General features: G+C 43.7%; 1 protein-coding gene across 1 annotated transcript in view; it reads left to right on the top strand.

Moving 5' to 3' along the window:
* The window catches only part of ARFGAP3 (ADP ribosylation factor GTPase activating protein 3), a 50,181-nt gene that overhangs the window by 20,531 nt on the left and 13,540 nt on the right, over positions 1-16,110 (top strand). Inside the window, exons 7-11 of the mRNA XM_043881373.1 lie at positions 1,790-1,852; positions 3,170-3,216; positions 3,777-3,919; positions 10,805-10,933; positions 11,836-11,958. Coding sequence (XP_043737308.1) covers positions 1,790-1,852; positions 3,170-3,216; positions 3,777-3,919; positions 10,805-10,933; positions 11,836-11,958 — 505 coding nt within the window. The remainder of the gene's footprint in view (positions 1-1,789; positions 1,853-3,169; positions 3,217-3,776; positions 3,920-10,804; positions 10,934-11,835; positions 11,959-16,110) is intronic.

Consider the following 16,110-nt stretch of genomic DNA (forward strand, 5'->3'; position numbering starts at 1 on the left):
GATGCCCATGGTCCATTATAAAACGGAGAGAGAGGATTACTGAACATGGAGTATGTATGACCTCACTTTTGTAAAAAAACAGGTAGCCAAAATCACACATGCAGTTAACACGGAAAATGAAATTGCTGAGGATTTTTACTTTCAACTTGATACAAGTTTGAAGTGACCGAACTTTTATCATGAGTATATGTTACTTTTATAATCAGAAAAGTAAGTGAAAGTGAAAGTCGCTCAGTCATGTCCCACTCTTCAACCCTATGGACTATACAGTCCATGGAATTCTCCAGACCAGAGTACTGGAGTGGATAGCCATTCCCTTCTCCAGGGGATCTTCCCAACCAAGGGATCGAATCCAGGTCTCCCACATTGCAGGTGAATTCTTTACCAGCTGAGTCACAAGGGAAGCCCAAGAATGCTGGAGTGGGTAGCCTAACCCTTCTCCAGCAGATCTTCCCAACCCAGGAATCTAACTGGAGTCTCCTGCATTGCAGGCAGATTCTTTACTAACTAAGCTATCTTATAATCAGAAAACAAGATTCCAATTTAGAAAACTATGGGCTTCCCCGGTGGCTCAGCAGTAAAGAATCCACCCGCAATGCAGGAGACACGGGAGACATGGGTTCGATCCTGGGGTCAAAAAGATCCCTGGAGGAGAAAATGGCAGCACATTTCAGTATTCTTGACTGGAGAATCCCATGGACAGAGGAGCCTGGTAGACTACAGTCTATGGCGTTGCAGAGAGCTGGCCACAACTGAAGCAGCTGAGCATACATGCACACATTCTGTCAATAGTCAATGTCTAATAATTCACACTTGGTAATTTTATTTTAGGGTTATATTTATTGTAAATCTACTTACATCACTTGCTTACATCCATGGATCAAAACATCAATACTTTCTGGTTTAAAATTGAGCATTTTTTGTTAGCCAGAAAATTAGTGTAAATTAACAACAACAAGGTATCATTTTTCACCTAATCAGTGAACTGCTGGCGGGTGGGCCCCTCAGACATGCTGGCCTGTGAGAGTTAAGCCTGGAACTGCTTTAAGAAACTTAGTGTAACAGGAGGGACTAAAGAGTCACCAACCTCAAGATCAGGTGATGGTCCTGAGAAGCCTTCAGACAAGGATTTGCTGGAAGGTTGGACAATAAGTGGCATTTTCATCAAGTAGAGAGCCCTGAAGAGAGAGTCATTCAGCTCTACATGAGAAGGGGGTCAGGAAAGTCCATTCATTTCTTTTTCCGCCAAATAATATCCCATCTATTGCATGGATATGCTACATTTTGTTTATCCATTTTAAGGTAATAAAGAGAACAACATTTTTTAAAAATAAAAACCTTAATGGAATTCCTAACCAGGATCAGTTTTTTAGATCAACTAGAAAATTCAGCAGATTTCTTGGCAACTGAAAATTTAGGTTTCTATCATTGATTGGATTCATATTAGACTAGCCAAATGTTAACATATTGGGTTGGGTGTATAGTCCACATATGTACTAGGTATCTCAAAACAGTTTACTTTAAAACACCAGACCATAAGGTAGGATTCCAAATTATAATGATTAGGGAGACCACTAACAAAGCAACTGGATACAAAATACACTTCTATTTTAATGGATTTTTAAATTAGAATTCTTAAAGTGATAAAATATGGAGCTAAAAAGAAAAGACAATCATTGATCTGCCTGGATAAGATTTGTAGTACTGAACAAATTGGATGTGTTACATATTCAAAAGCACATTTGATGAATCTGTTTTCTGCGTTGATATCAATATTTTTAACTTTCAGGTGCACCAGAACAAGGACCAAGTGTGGAAGGTCTTAATGTACCAACAAAGGCTGCTGTAGGCGGTATGTGTTACCCTGTAGTCTGATTTAGAGAGTGAGGTTAATTAAGAAAAAAATGAATCCCGTCTATACATTCTGCCTAGAACTTACAATGTAATGAGATTTATTTAAACAAAAAATGCTGTTTTGTTTTGGCCAGCTTGGTGACTGTGAAACGCATTAGCCTCTGTACCTGGCGAAGGTTGCTCTTGATGCTTTTTGATTTGCTGGTTTATGTCCCAGCACAGGCAGAGGGCAGAGCAGCCACATCATTCCTAGTTACTCAAGAACTCTTAGCATTTTCTTCTTTCTGATTGTATTGTAGGTGAACTTAATCTCTAATTTTTCATTATCAGGGAAATGTAATCTGAAATTAGTGCATATCACACTGCATGAATTGGAAAGCAACAGCTTTGGTGAAAAATAACTAAACTATTAGGAATGTCTCAGGTATTTCCCTCATGTATTAATAGACGTGTAGGAGGCTGGATGCAGGTTATATGACTGCCACAATGCACATCTAAAAAAAGTGAAGAAAAGGAGGATTTCCATGAATGTCTTTTTTTATACTCCAAATGTAATGATGTTATTCTCTCATTAAGGACTAAAAATTTTAATCTTCATGGTTTTATGCTATCTTTTCCTGTTAAATCACATTCTCATCTTTGTAAGAAAAGATTTGATTCTTACTAGGTCTCTTACACATAATTCTAAAACCAGAATATGTAATCTATGATTAAAATTTACCCAGAAAACAACTTTTAAGAAACTTTATCTAAAAGCATCATATATTTTTGTGCAATTTAGTAAGTAATGCTACCAAAATAATAGAATGCTTTCCATTTCTGATTGGTTAGTATGATAAAATCTGTACATAAATCAGAGTGGGAAAGCACTTCACTGGCTGCTTTAGTTGTATACATAATGTCTGGCTAACTTTATATTTTAAAACAATTTTGAAAATTTTTGAAGAGTAGAGATTACTAGGCGAGTTTGTTCTAATAGCCAAAATGCTCCTGAAGAAAGTGGTGAATGAGGCAAGCTGAGGCTGTTTATTTCTCTGCAATGTGGTGTTCCCCGCTACCACCCCCCCCCCCAAAATATATACTCTCTGAGTTTGGATGCAATCTGAAAATACTGAGAACTCTATTTTGATGAAGCTCTGTTCATCTGAAATACGTTGATGTACTTGAGTCTCTGGATGACAAACTAATGTGGAATATGTTATAGTCTCTTAAACAATAAAATACAGTATCTTAGAATTTTTCAAAAAAATACACTAAAAATAGGAAAATTATGTATTGCCAATGGTCTGACTTTCTACTTTTTGTCTTTTGACAGAGATTTCTTCTATCATAAAAAAGAAACCAAATCAAGCTAAAAGAGGAGTGAGTATTATGTATACACTGTCTGGTGATTTAGCTCTAAAATGACTCTTGGACTCGAGGAAGCCACCTTGTCATTTTTACTTCTATTGTTTTTGAGCCACAATCTGATAAATGCGGCTTTGATAAAAAGTTGGTTTGCTCAATGGAGTGACGTTATACATGGTGAAAATTTTCTGCAGTGAGTGTTTCACATTTCTCTGTTGGCGATAAAGCTCTGAAATAAAAATCACCCGAGGCTCCCTGGGGTTTCAGTCACGCTGCCGTTTCTAACAGTGCCATTGGGCGAGGCTGGGAGCGTTGTCCGCGGTTGAACGTTCAGCTTCTGAGGTTCCGTTCAGAGCCGCTGCCCTGGACGCAGGTGCGAGGGCTGAATCCTGACCTCGTCACTTGCCAGCTTTGTGATCTTGGTCATGTCTCTTCACTAAGAGCTCAGGTCCTCCTCCGTCGCCCGGAGGTGATGACCGTGCCGGACTAAGTAATAACCCTCAGTAACTGTCAGCTGTCATTGCAGACATTCTCAAACAGTTGGGTACAACGTAATCTTCTACTGTATCCTCCAGCTTGGGGCCAAAAAAGGAAGTTTGGGAGCCCAGAAACTGTCAAATACGTGCTTTAATGAAATTGAAAAGCAAGCCCAAGCCGTCGATAAAATGAATGCACAGGAAGACCTTCTGTCCCGGGCAGCACCTAAGGAAGAGTCCATGTAAGTTTGATCAAATCATAATATGATTCTAGTGTCTACAGTTATTAACTGGGCTTCCCAAGGTGGCACTAGTGGTAAAAAACCCACCTGCCAATGCAGGAGACACAAGAGACTGGGGTTCGATCCCTGGGTTGGGAAGATCCCCTGGAGGAGGGCATGGCAACCCACTCTAGTATTCTTGTCTGGAGACTATCCCACGGACAGAGGAGCCTGGTGGGCCACAGTCCATAGGGTCGAAAAGAGTCAGACAGTTCTGAGGCGACTTAGCATGCGTGTAACACGCAAAGCTATTAACTAAATGACTCTGAGATTTGCTTTCAAAATGCCATTTATTTTTACATCTGTGTGTAAGGAGGGAAATGCAGAATTTGGTATTATGAGAGTTAATACCACATGGACATGTAGATGAGAAGGAGAGAGACCAGTATTTAGGGAGGGCAGCCACCATTTCCAGTTGAAGTTGTGTGGACAGGATTTGGGTGGGGTCAGCAAGAAGGGAAAGATAGAGATGTGTCAGGAGGTACTGCCCCAGGAAAGATGCTCAGCATCGTTAGTCATCAGGGAAATGCAAGTCAAAGCCACAGGGAGATACCTCCTCACTCTCAGGGAGCTGTGATCAAGAAGATGGAAAACAAGTGTTGGTGAGAATTAAGAAACTGGAGCCCTCATGCTTTGCTGGTGGCAAAGTTACTATATGACCCAGCATTTCACTGTGCAGTATATTCTCAAAGTAATGTATATGCCCACAAAGTCACACAGAAACTTGTACACGTGTTCACAGCAGTACTAATCCCTATGGCCGAAAAGTAGAAACAACCCAGATGTCCACCAGCTAGTAAACAGATGAACAAAATGTGTGTGTCTGTATAGCGGAATATTATTTAGCCATGAAAAGGGATAAGGTACTGATACATGCTGCAGCATGCACAAATCTTGAAAAATTTATGCTGAGAAAGACCCTGGCCACAAAAGACCACATATTTTATGATTGCTTAGATGTGGACTGTCCAAATCAGGCAAATCAAGAGACAGAAGCAGACGGGTGGTTTCCAGGGGCAAGGGCAGAGGGAAGAATGGGGTGGGACTGTGGGTGGGTGGGGTTTCTTCTGGGGTGATGAAAATGTTCTGGAATTAGATAGAGGTGATGGTGATAGCCTTGTGAATATGCTAAACTGAATTGTGCATTTTAAAAAGGTGAATTTTATGATATGTGAATTATATCTCAGTAGTGAAAATGGTGTTTATAATGTGAAGCCCCATTGGACCTAGCGACTAACTTCTAATTGTGTGATGGAAGGTTTTGGGTATGGTGGAATCTCCAGAGGTGCTGAGCCTGGATCGTGAAGAGGTCTCAGAGGCAGACTTGGGGGTGGTGGCAGAGATAGGGAGGAAGGAATAGCCTACGAGGATGAGGAAGAGGGAATCTGACAGTGGCTATGGGGTCCTGCCTGGATTGGAGACATTGGAATGATGGCGTGGGTCACCCTGAAGTCAGACCAGCCGGGGGGTTTACATCACATCTGAGGAGAGTGCCATGAGGCAGGGGTATGTTTTGGAAAGTGTGTTTGGTCGTGATATCCAGGGCAGAAAGAATGGGGGGAAACCTGGAAGCCAGGAGCCCAGCCCAGAGACTTGTTTTAGGTAGCTCCTTAAGGTTCTTGAGAGGATGTCATTGCGTTGAAAACAGAAGGGACACATGGCTACCTGGAAAGGACTGGTGACTGGCATAAGGATCCAGGGTCGTAAGGAGAGAAGGGAGGAAAGGCGTCCTGGATTCCTGTTTTGTACACATGTGTATTTTATTTGTATGGTATTTTCTCTTGTCATGTGTATCTCTTGTGTGTGTGTGTTAGTCACTCAGTCGTGTCTGAGTCTTTGTGATCACATGGACTGCAGCCCACCAGGCTCCTCTGTCCGTGGGAATTCTCCAGGCAAGAACACGGGAGTGGGTTGCCATGCCCTCCTCCAGGGGATCTTCCCGACTCAGGGACTGAACCTGGGTCTCCCGCATTGCAGGCAGATTCTTTACGATCTGAACCACCAGGGAATCCCCTATCTCTTTTAGCGTGGCTTCCTTACTACAGGCTGTATAATGAAGAAAATACTGCTACTTACAAGATTGTTAGAGGTTCATCTAGTTAGTGCTCATTAGAGTGCATCAGACAATGCCTGGCACTTAGTAGGTGCCCAATCAGTGTAGTTTCTTGCTATTCACACTCACAGTTTGCTCAGTGAAGGTGAAGTCACTCAGTTGTGTCCGACTCTTTGCGACCCCATGGACTATAGCCTACCAGGCTCCTCCGTCCATGGGATTTTCCAGGCAAGAGTACTGGAGTGGGGTGCCATTTCCTTCTCCAAGAACAAAGCTTCAGATGGTAGCTAACTCTACAGTGAGCTGAGCCACGAGGGAAGCCCAAGAATACTGGAGTGGGTAGCCTATCCCTTCTCCAGGGGATCTTCCCGACCCAGGAATCAAACCAGGGTCTCCTGCATTGTGGGCAGATTCTTTACGAACTGAACTATCAGGGATGCCCTTGTTCAGTGGACTTCTTATGATAAGCCTGGATCATTTGAAATGGGTGGTTACTCCTCATTGTCATTTAACTCACAGCACCTAGGGGGCAGCACTAAACTGTATTTAGGTTAAATGTGATTTGAGATGTCAAAGGGGCTTCACTGGTGGCTCAGATGGTCAAGAATACACCTGGAATGCTTGAGACCTGGGTTCAGTCTCTAGGTTGGGAAAATCCACAGGAGAAGGGCATGGCAACCCATTCTTGCCTGGAGAATCCCCCTAGCAGGCTACAGTCCATGGGGTCACAAAGAGTTGGACACGACAGTTTGTTGTGATCCACACAGCCGAAGTCTTTAGTGTAGTCAATGAGGCAGAAGTAGATGTTTTTCTGGAATTCTCTTGCTTTTTCTATGATCCAGTGGATGTTGGCAATTTGATCTCTGATTCCTCTGCCTTTTCTAAATCCTACTTGAATGTCTGGAAGTTCTCAGTTCACGTACTGTTAAAGCCTGGCTTGGAGAATTTTGAGCATTACTTTGCTAGTGTGTGAGATGAGTGCAACTGTGTGGTAGTTTGAACATTCTTTGTCATTGCCTTTCTTTGGGATTGGAATGAAAACTGACCTTTCCCAGTCCTGTGGCCACTGCTGAGTTTTCCAAATTTGCTGGCATATTGAGTGATTTGAGATGCTCTGTGTAAGATTCACTCTAAGTTGTCACAGACTTCACTTTGATGTCTCTGACTTAGCTAGGTTTCTTAACACTGAGAAAGGCGGAAAGTTAAATCTGAGTGTGTTTGGGAGTGGACTCCGTGCAGATTACTCGTGCGTGAGGTTTTCTCAGGGAACTGGTAAAACTGTTGCCTGATCAGAACAGGAGACGGGGAATTAGAAAGCAGCAGTCCCCTCCCTGCAGGTCAGGGGGACAGAGACTAGTGCGTTAATGTTAGAGACAGTACCAGCCTTAATCAGGACTGCTCGATAGAGCATAAATGCGAAGATGCAGATCATGGGGTGTTTATGAACTGGACTTGGGAACCCAATGAATCCCTTTGTTCAGAACAGCTGCAGCCCAGGCCCTGACCACCGCCCTGCCACTCAGACGCATCACAGCTCAGTTTCACCGAACCAGTGCTGTGCCAGCTGTGAGAAGTGTCCAGGCTTTGTTTATTTATTTACTTTTTAATATTTACTTATTTACTGGGGGCTTTCCTGGTGGCTCAGTGGTAAAGAATCCTCCTGCAATGCAGGAGATGCAGGTTCAATCCCTGGGTCTGGAAGATCTCCCAGAGAAGGAAATGGCAACCCACTCCAGTATTCTTGCCTAGAGAATCCCATGGACAGAGGAGCCTGGCGGGCTACAGCCCTTGGGGTCACAAAACAGTTGGACACAATTTAGCGGCTAAACAACAATGTATTTATTTGGCTGCACTGGGTCTTAGCTGCGGCAGTGTGGGATCTTAGTTCCTCAACCGGAGATCGAACCCAGGCCCCCTGCATTAGAAGTGCAGAGTCTTAGCCCCTGGACCACCAGGGAAGTCCCCAAGAGTGCTTGCGCTTTATGTTAGTCTTCTGCAACTTCATTTTTTAAAATGGCTGTACATAAAGTTATTTCAATCAGCTGTCAGGAGCAGTATTGATTCCTGTGTGTTCTGAGTGTGAACTAAACTATCCGTGCAGCAGCCTCATCCTTCTGGGCGTTTCGTCCTCAGAGATGTCTGTGTGTACAGCTGGTAGGAGAGTAAGAGGAGGCGGAGATGACGCTGGAGCTGCTCCTGGGCTCTCCCTGAGTCTGGAGGACGTGGCCAGCCCTCCTCCAAGCTGGTCCTGGAAGGGCTCCTGCAGGTCTGAGAAGTGCAGAGCCCCAGCGTCTTTATTCTGTTAGTGCTTCCAGGGCCTGCATGTTAAAGTGCATGCTTTTAATGAGCGATACAGCCAATTCCGCGGCAGGTACCCCAAAAGGGAAAACTTCCTCATCTCACACTCTCTTGAAATTCTTCATCCCCATCCATTCATCTCCAGAAGACTCTGTTACCACAGTTGTAGCTTTTTGTGATTTTAAACAGATCTACTAGTGGCTCAGAGGGTAAAGCGTCTGCCTGCAATGCGGGAGACCTGGGTTCAATCCCTGGGTCAGGAAGATCCTCTGGAGAAGGAAATGGCAACCCACTCCAGTACCCTTGCCCGGAAAATCCCATGGATGGGGGAACCCAGTAGGCTACAGTCCATGGGGTCACAAAGAGTCGGACACGACTGAGCGACTTCACTTCATTTTACTGTTTTCCCCCAAAAATTATACTTGAAAGAAGATTGCTTATTTTCCTCTTTCAAGCACAATTTGGGGGGGAACAGTAGATGTATTACCATTACCTGATCTGAAGGAATAGCAATAAAGAAAACAAATGGCCACATTAAAACAAAACAGAGGGACTTTCCTGGCGGTCCAGTGGTTAAGACTCCAAGTTGCCAATGAAGGGGGCCTGAGTTCAATCCCTGGTCAGAGAACTGGATCCCACACGCTGCAACTAAGAATTCACATGTTGCAACTGCTGATCCTGCGTGCTGCTACTGAGACCTGGCACCACCAAATCAAATACATATAAAGAATGAAGGCATCCATTTCTTTAATGCCAGGTTCTGTTAAAGTCCAGGTATACAAAGCATGTTCTTGCTGTAAAGAAACGCCTAGCGGGAGAAGCATATATATAAGCAAGAGCAGAAAACAGAATAGAAATCCTGCTTGACTCATTAAGAAGGGAAACAGCAAAAGTGAGGTTATTTTCTCCTAGTAAGAAATTGTTATCACTTCCTTTCACTACAGAGAAATGTATTTATATTATTAGGGAGTTTATATAGTACCTTTCTCATGAGGGATTTGTGACATTTTATATAATTTTATAAAATGGATAATATCTTAGAAATCCTGATAATGTACATATATCATTTTTCAAGTCCCTGAAATTTTGTTGCTATTTGCTAATATAATAATATACCCTTGATAATATAGGCCTGGTTTTCTTCATAAGAAATTAAGTATCTATAGCATTTTTGGAAACGTAAGCGTAAGGGACAGTGTTTTATTCATCTCTCCTCCCTCCCCCACACTGGGTGCATCATTTGTCACAAGTATTTGATAGATAGGTGATGGGTATCTGACTGGTGGTGCAGAGGAAACTATTGACTGAAGAATGACAGCTCCATTTTGAGTGTTCTCAGAGCCTGGTTCCATAAAGAGACCTTATGGGGAGCCTCCCTAGTGGTCCAGTGGCTGAGACTCCATGCTCTCAATGCTAGGCAGCCTGGGTTCGATCCCTGGTCAGGGAACTAGATCCCACATGCCACAACTAAAGATCCTATGTGCCACAACTAAGCCCCGTTGCAGCCAAATAAAATTTTTTAAAAGAGAGAGACCCTATGGGAAATTTTCTTGTAAACTGAAGAATCCTTTTGCAATGCAGTAATCCCTTCTTAATTTACCTGTTAAGTCAAATATATTTATATATATATGAAAAGTGAAAGTGTTAGTCGCTCAGTCGGGTCCGACTCTTTGCACCCCATGGACTGTAGCCCTCCAGTCTCCTCTGTCCATGGAATTCTCCAGGCAAGAATATTGGAGCAATTCCCTATATATTTGGACTTCCCTGGTAGCTCAGCCAGTAAAGAATCCGCCTGCAATTCGGTTTTGATCCCTGGGTTGGAAAGATCCCTGGAAAAGGGATGGGCTCCCCACCCCAGTATTCTTGGGCTTCCCTGGTGGCTCAGATGGTAAAGAATCTGCCTACAATGCTGGAGACCTGGGTTTGATCCCTGGGTCGGGAAGATCCCCCGGAGGAGGGCATGGCAACCCACTCCAGTATTCTTGCCTGGAGAATCCCGTGCACAGAGGAGCCTGGTAGGCCACAGTCCATGGATTCAGAAAGAGTTGGACTTGACTGAGCGACTAAGCCCAACACAACACACACACACACATATATATAATCTTAAACCAGAACAAACCAGTGAGACTAATCTCATACTTTTGTTACATAATGTGGAAGTATAGTTTAAAAAAAAATCTGCATTTTACTATCCTTTATAGAAGTAATTTAAGTATTTATTATGTTGTGACATATTATGATACAGTAAGTAATATAAGCTAGAACAGCAATTAGATTCAGCAGCAACCAAAAATTAGCTGTAAACTCATGCACCTTCTCATGAGCATCTACTCGAAAGAGATCTTTACCCAAAAAATGCCAGCTTGCTTTTATCATCATTAATCATGGAAAGTTGCAGCAAGATAAAAGCATGTGACATGTTTAACATTCTTGGTATTTTAACTTAAGAGCACAGAATTAGCGCTAAGTTAAGTAGCATTTGGTTTTTCTGGCAGTGTTTCATCATTACGATTAGCCTATAAAGATCTTGAAATTCAGATGAAGAAAGATGAAAAGATGAACATGAGTGGCAAGAAAAAGGCAGAATCAGAGAGACTTGGCATGGGATTCGGAAATAGCAGAAGGTAAGACTCTGCTTTCTTGGGTTTCGTAAGTTAAGCTAGTTTGCTGACCTCGCGTGGACTTTCCCTGTTAGTTTCCACTTCAGAAGCGTCTTCTCCTTGCTCACGTCCTTCAGTTGTGATCTAATGCAGTCGGCCCGCAGCGCTGTCTATCTAGGGCTTCTGCCTTTGCAGATTCAGCCAATCGGGGATTTGAATATATTGGGATAGGGAGAATTCCAGAAAGCAAAACAAATTTTCTGTACATACCATACTTAAGGACAATGATTTACATAGTATTTACATTGCATTTATGATTATTTATATAGCATTTCCATGGGATCAGCAAAGAGACGGCACTTAGCAACTAAATAGCAACAGATGTAGCCCTTACATTGAATTTGGTGTTATTAGTAACTAGACATGATTTAAAATACAAAGGAATAGTAAGGATTTTTGGGGGGGTGAAGTAGAGAAGGATAGCTTCCTTACTTTGCCAAGCAAAGGAGGACACATCAGGCCTCTGCCTTGAAAAATTATGTGTCCCTGAGGATTGCTTTTGTTGGCTGGGGTCATAGAACCAGTCCCCCTCAGATACCAAGGGACAACTGTGTTTACTCCAGCACAAAAAGTTCCAAATTTGATTATTAAATAAAATGAAATAGGTCTGATTGTCATTAAATGGATGCCATAAACATAACTTTCACATGTGACTGTATTTTGTATAATTAGTTACAGTCCCCACTAAGGTCCAGTATTTTTTAGCACTTGTACCACAAAAATATTTTTCTATTGTTCATGTTTGTAACCCCCTGAATAAACTATATTTTTGTTGAGAGAATAAATTATAGGCATTCTTTGGTGAACACATGTATCTTCATGAACTAATATTCTTTTTTTTCCATCTTATTCTCTATTTTCTCAAGTGGTATTTCACATTCAGTGACTTCAGACATGCAGACCATTGAACAGGAAACGCCAGTCACAGCAAAACCGAGAAAAAAGTATGGTGATGACAGTGACGACTCATATTTTACATCCAGCTCCAGGTAATCTGTTAAAAATCATCCTGAAAATATTGTTTTGAAAAGCAGCAATCGATAGACTTACTAGTTTTTCTTTTTTTTACATCAGGAACAAATACAAATAAGTTTACTTCATTGTTTTTAAAAGCTTTGGCTGGAGTCAAGGATGTCCTTTGGAGAAAAATTGGGGTCCCCTTCTTTAGTGGATGATATTTGCTAACTTTGAAATGTTTGAAAATAAAATCAGCAGCCAGGAATTAAAATCAGAGGTGGGGAAGCTATATTTATCTAAAATGTGAAATTGGAGAAATACGCAAAACCCCAAAGATATATGTTAAGTCATTTAGTCTTATTCCAACAGTTGGAATGTTTCCCAGCTGCGCCTTTAGCAGATTCTTTTGTTTTCATACCGCCGGCTTCTGGAGTCCCTGATTGGCAGGATATAGAATATTAAATGAATGCTCTTTGTGTGTGTTTATGTATGAATGAAAAGCACTGTTGCCCTCTGAGGGGTTCCCAGGATAAAGCCTAGGCCCCATCCTTCAGCCCTCACCCTCCGACACGGACAGGTTACCTAACTCCAGTGTGAAGCCGACCGTGGAGAGGCCGTGCTTCAGGTTCAAGCTGCCCGCAGAGACGGAGAACAAGTTTAACTTGAACTGACTCGCTCTGTGCGGTTCTTCCAAGAACCTGATCAGCATCTGAGGGAGGCCTGCTGTACAGCCCCCAAGTAAACCTGGGCTGTCAGGAGGTGGGCACCAGCTGGGAAGCCGGGCGGCCTGGACTTGAGTCCTGGCCCTGCCACTTCATGACCGTGTGACCTCGGCTGACCTGTCCAACCTCCCTGTGCCACAGCCTCTTATCTGTAAGCTAGGGACACCAGCAGTGTCAGCTTCTCAGGGCAGTGTGAGGGTTAAATGAATGAATGCACACAGAGCATTGTTTAGCTCTTATTTTTTAGCTGTTATTTTTATATAGAAACTCAGTTCAAGAGACACATGACTCAGTCTGAATGCTTAATTACTGTTATATACTTAAATTAGCCATGTGGAGGGCCGCCTTCAGTTTTGGGGTTTGGGGAGATCGACCGTGTACCCGTTAGTATGGGCAGTCCTTAGAGGAGACACCCTCACTCAAATCTCAGAGGGTATCACTGTCGTCTGGCAATTACACAGGCTTAGAAGCAGTTCCATATGCATAACAGATAGAAATGTGTGTTAACTAATTAGGCTCTAATTCTGAAATTCTGTATTCTCCTATCAAAGTTCACAGGTAAGGAATTGTAATACAGAGAACTGTCTTTAAATCATTCACCTAGCATCACTTCAAATTGCTTCAAGTCCAGATTTTTACCAGAAAATAAGTAGTTTAGATGTATTCCCCATCAGTACTTTCAGAGACAGGGTGGTTTTATGTTTGCCTCTCAGGCTTCCCTGATAGCTCAGTTGGTAAAGAATCCGCCTGCAACGCAGGAGACCTCAGTTCGATTCCTGGCTCGGAAAGATCCGATGGAAAAGGGATAGGCTACCCACTCCAGTATTCTTGGGCTTCCCTTGTGGTTCAGCTGGTAAAGAATCTGCCTGCAATGCAGGAGACCCTGGTTTGATTCCTGGGTTGGGAAGATCCCCTGGAGAAGGGAAAGGCTACCCACTCCAGTATCCTGGCCTGGAGAATTCCGTGGACTGTATATTCCATGGGTTTGCAAAGAGTCGGACTCAACTGAGCGGCTTTCACTTTCAGTTTTCCTGTGAGTAACCTGTGTTTCAGGTTAATTGGAGGTAACTCCCAAATCATGCCTTTTTAAAATAATTAATTAATTAATTTGGCAGTGCCAGGTCTTAGTTGCAGCTTGCAGGATCTTTTATTAATAATTGTGGCATGCGGGATCTAGTTCCCCGAGCAGGGATCGAACCCAGGCCCCCTGCATTGGGATTGCGGAGTCTTAGCCACTGGACCGCCAGGGAAGTCCCCCAAACCATGCCTTTTAGATAAATACATTTTCTACAGGATAGAGTTAAATCTCTAACTTGATTTGAAGGCTGCCTACGTGTCAGGTCACTTTAGATGAGGGAGTATGTCTGTGTCGGGAAAGCTCCTGGTGGTGCAGGGTCTGTGCTCACCCACCTGGCTTCTCCACAAAAGCCTGTATGATTCTTTCACCGATCATTACAGCTCCTGCCGAGAGCGTAGGGTTCCAGCTCCACCAGTGGTGCGGAGTTGGAAGGAGAGGCGGCTGCGACTGAGGATGTGCCCAGGGAAGCTGTTGGGGAGCCTTGCCCGCTCCAGGCCGCTGCCGGGCTCCTTCCTGGGGGGCTCTGTCCGCCCATCAGGAGCTTCGGGAATCCCATCGGCCTCCCTCTCCAAAAGCTTAGTCCAGAGAGTCAGCCCGAAAGGCCTCCGTTGCTACGGAACAATTATTTATGGTTTGAAACTGGGGAGCAGATGGTGTTTTTATATTGACCACACTGGCTGGATTCCTGCCAGAGACCTTGGTGTATTGTTTGTCTTCACCTGCAGCTTGTCGGATGGGAACGTCAGTGCTGGTCCTCCTTGCTCGTAACCGCTGCAGGTAGAACAATCCTTACTTTGGCAGATGAAGTCGGGTAAACATGGCCTCTGGGAAAGCAGGCATTTCCATGAAGAGCTCTCACTGCTTCCAAATTATTCATTAGCCCATTAGAACTTGAATACTATTGAATTATGAAAGAGTGCTGTTTCTGTTAAAAATGAGACCAGCCGTATCTTTGGGCTTTTTTTTTTTTTTTTCCTGTTGAGTTCCATTATTTCCAGGATATAAACAATGTAATTATATATTGAGTACAAAATAATGAAACTAGAACAATTTGTTCAGCCTTACAAAGCCAGCATGGCCTTCAGTGGAAGAGGCAGCTGTCTACAGCTGTAAATCCTAAATTGAGTAAGGATCCAACCAACGTCTCCTGTGTTGGCAGGTTCTTTACCACTAGTGCCCCCGGGGAAGCCTATGTAAGGAAAGTTTTCAGGTTGAGTGAAACCAGAGTGAGAGGGAAAAAACATAAGTGAAAAGCATTAAGAATTGGGATCTAGAAATCAAAACATTAGAAAATCAATAAAAGCAGTTCCCTGGCGATCCAGTGGCTAGGACTCAGCACTTTCACTGCCGTGGCCCTGGGTTCAGTCCTTGCCTGGGGAGCTGAGATCCCTTAAATCATGTGGCCAAAAAAAAAAGGTCAATAAGGCCTTGGGGATCCGGGGAGACTTGTGTTTCTGAGGAAGGGCAGGTGCTTCACAGCCATCAGTGGGTTCTGTCACCCCGTCCTCCCCCAGCAAGTGGCTACCTGCTTCCCACACTGTGTGCACTGGGTCAGAACTCAGAGCCTCGCTGGTGAACCGTGGGAAGAGCCCCCGCCACCCTCCCTGCCTCCCACCCGCTCCGCAGCTTGGAGAACACGGTAGAGAACATGGTCTAGTGGCTGATCAGCAGGGTGCTAGCAGAATGGCTTTCTCTCTCCTTCTGATTCTTGAGTTATCCAGCCATTTAAAAAAAACAACAACAAAAACTGATGCCCCTACATTCCAGGATAAGCACTTTGGCTTATGTGGATGAAGAACATTTCCTTAGAGTGACACTAAATTTGAAAAACCCTGAGTCCCAGTACCTAAGACTTGCAAAGGGCCTGGACGTTCTACCCACCGCCATTCAGTGCTCACCCCCAACCCCAAGCCCAGAGCCTCCGGGGGACCATGCAGCCCCTCCGCGTTCCTGGTCCTTCAGTCCCAGGGCAGCTCCCCGAGAAACACTGCCTTGGGCTTCCACGTTGTCGCCCTGGGTTTCTGAGCTCAGATCGGCCAGCCCCATCCTGGTGGGGACTGAGCGTGTCTACTCACTCAGCCAGGGCCTGGCCCCTCATAGATGTTTATTAAATAGTTTTAAATTCCTCATTGGATCCATCTTCGTTCTTTCACTGGGACCCTCACTAATATGTCCTCGAACATTTGGAGGGAACTTTCCAGGTGAGGAGGGGTTGGTTGAGTTTCTAGCTGAAATCCAGATACGCTTTGAACACAGCAGGTTTTCCTTTCTGGAGAGAGAAGGCTGGTGTAACAAGATTTGTTGTTAATTACCTCCTTGCCAGAGAACGCGGAAACTACGTTTGGAAATTCTGCTTTTTCTTCTATCATTCATATAAGGCCATA

The sequence above is a fragment of the Cervus elaphus genome, chromosome 22 (assembly GCF_910594005.1).
Source record: "Cervus elaphus chromosome 22, mCerEla1.1, whole genome shotgun sequence".
NCBI classification, from domain to species: domain Eukaryota; kingdom Metazoa; phylum Chordata; class Mammalia; order Artiodactyla; family Cervidae; genus Cervus; species Cervus elaphus.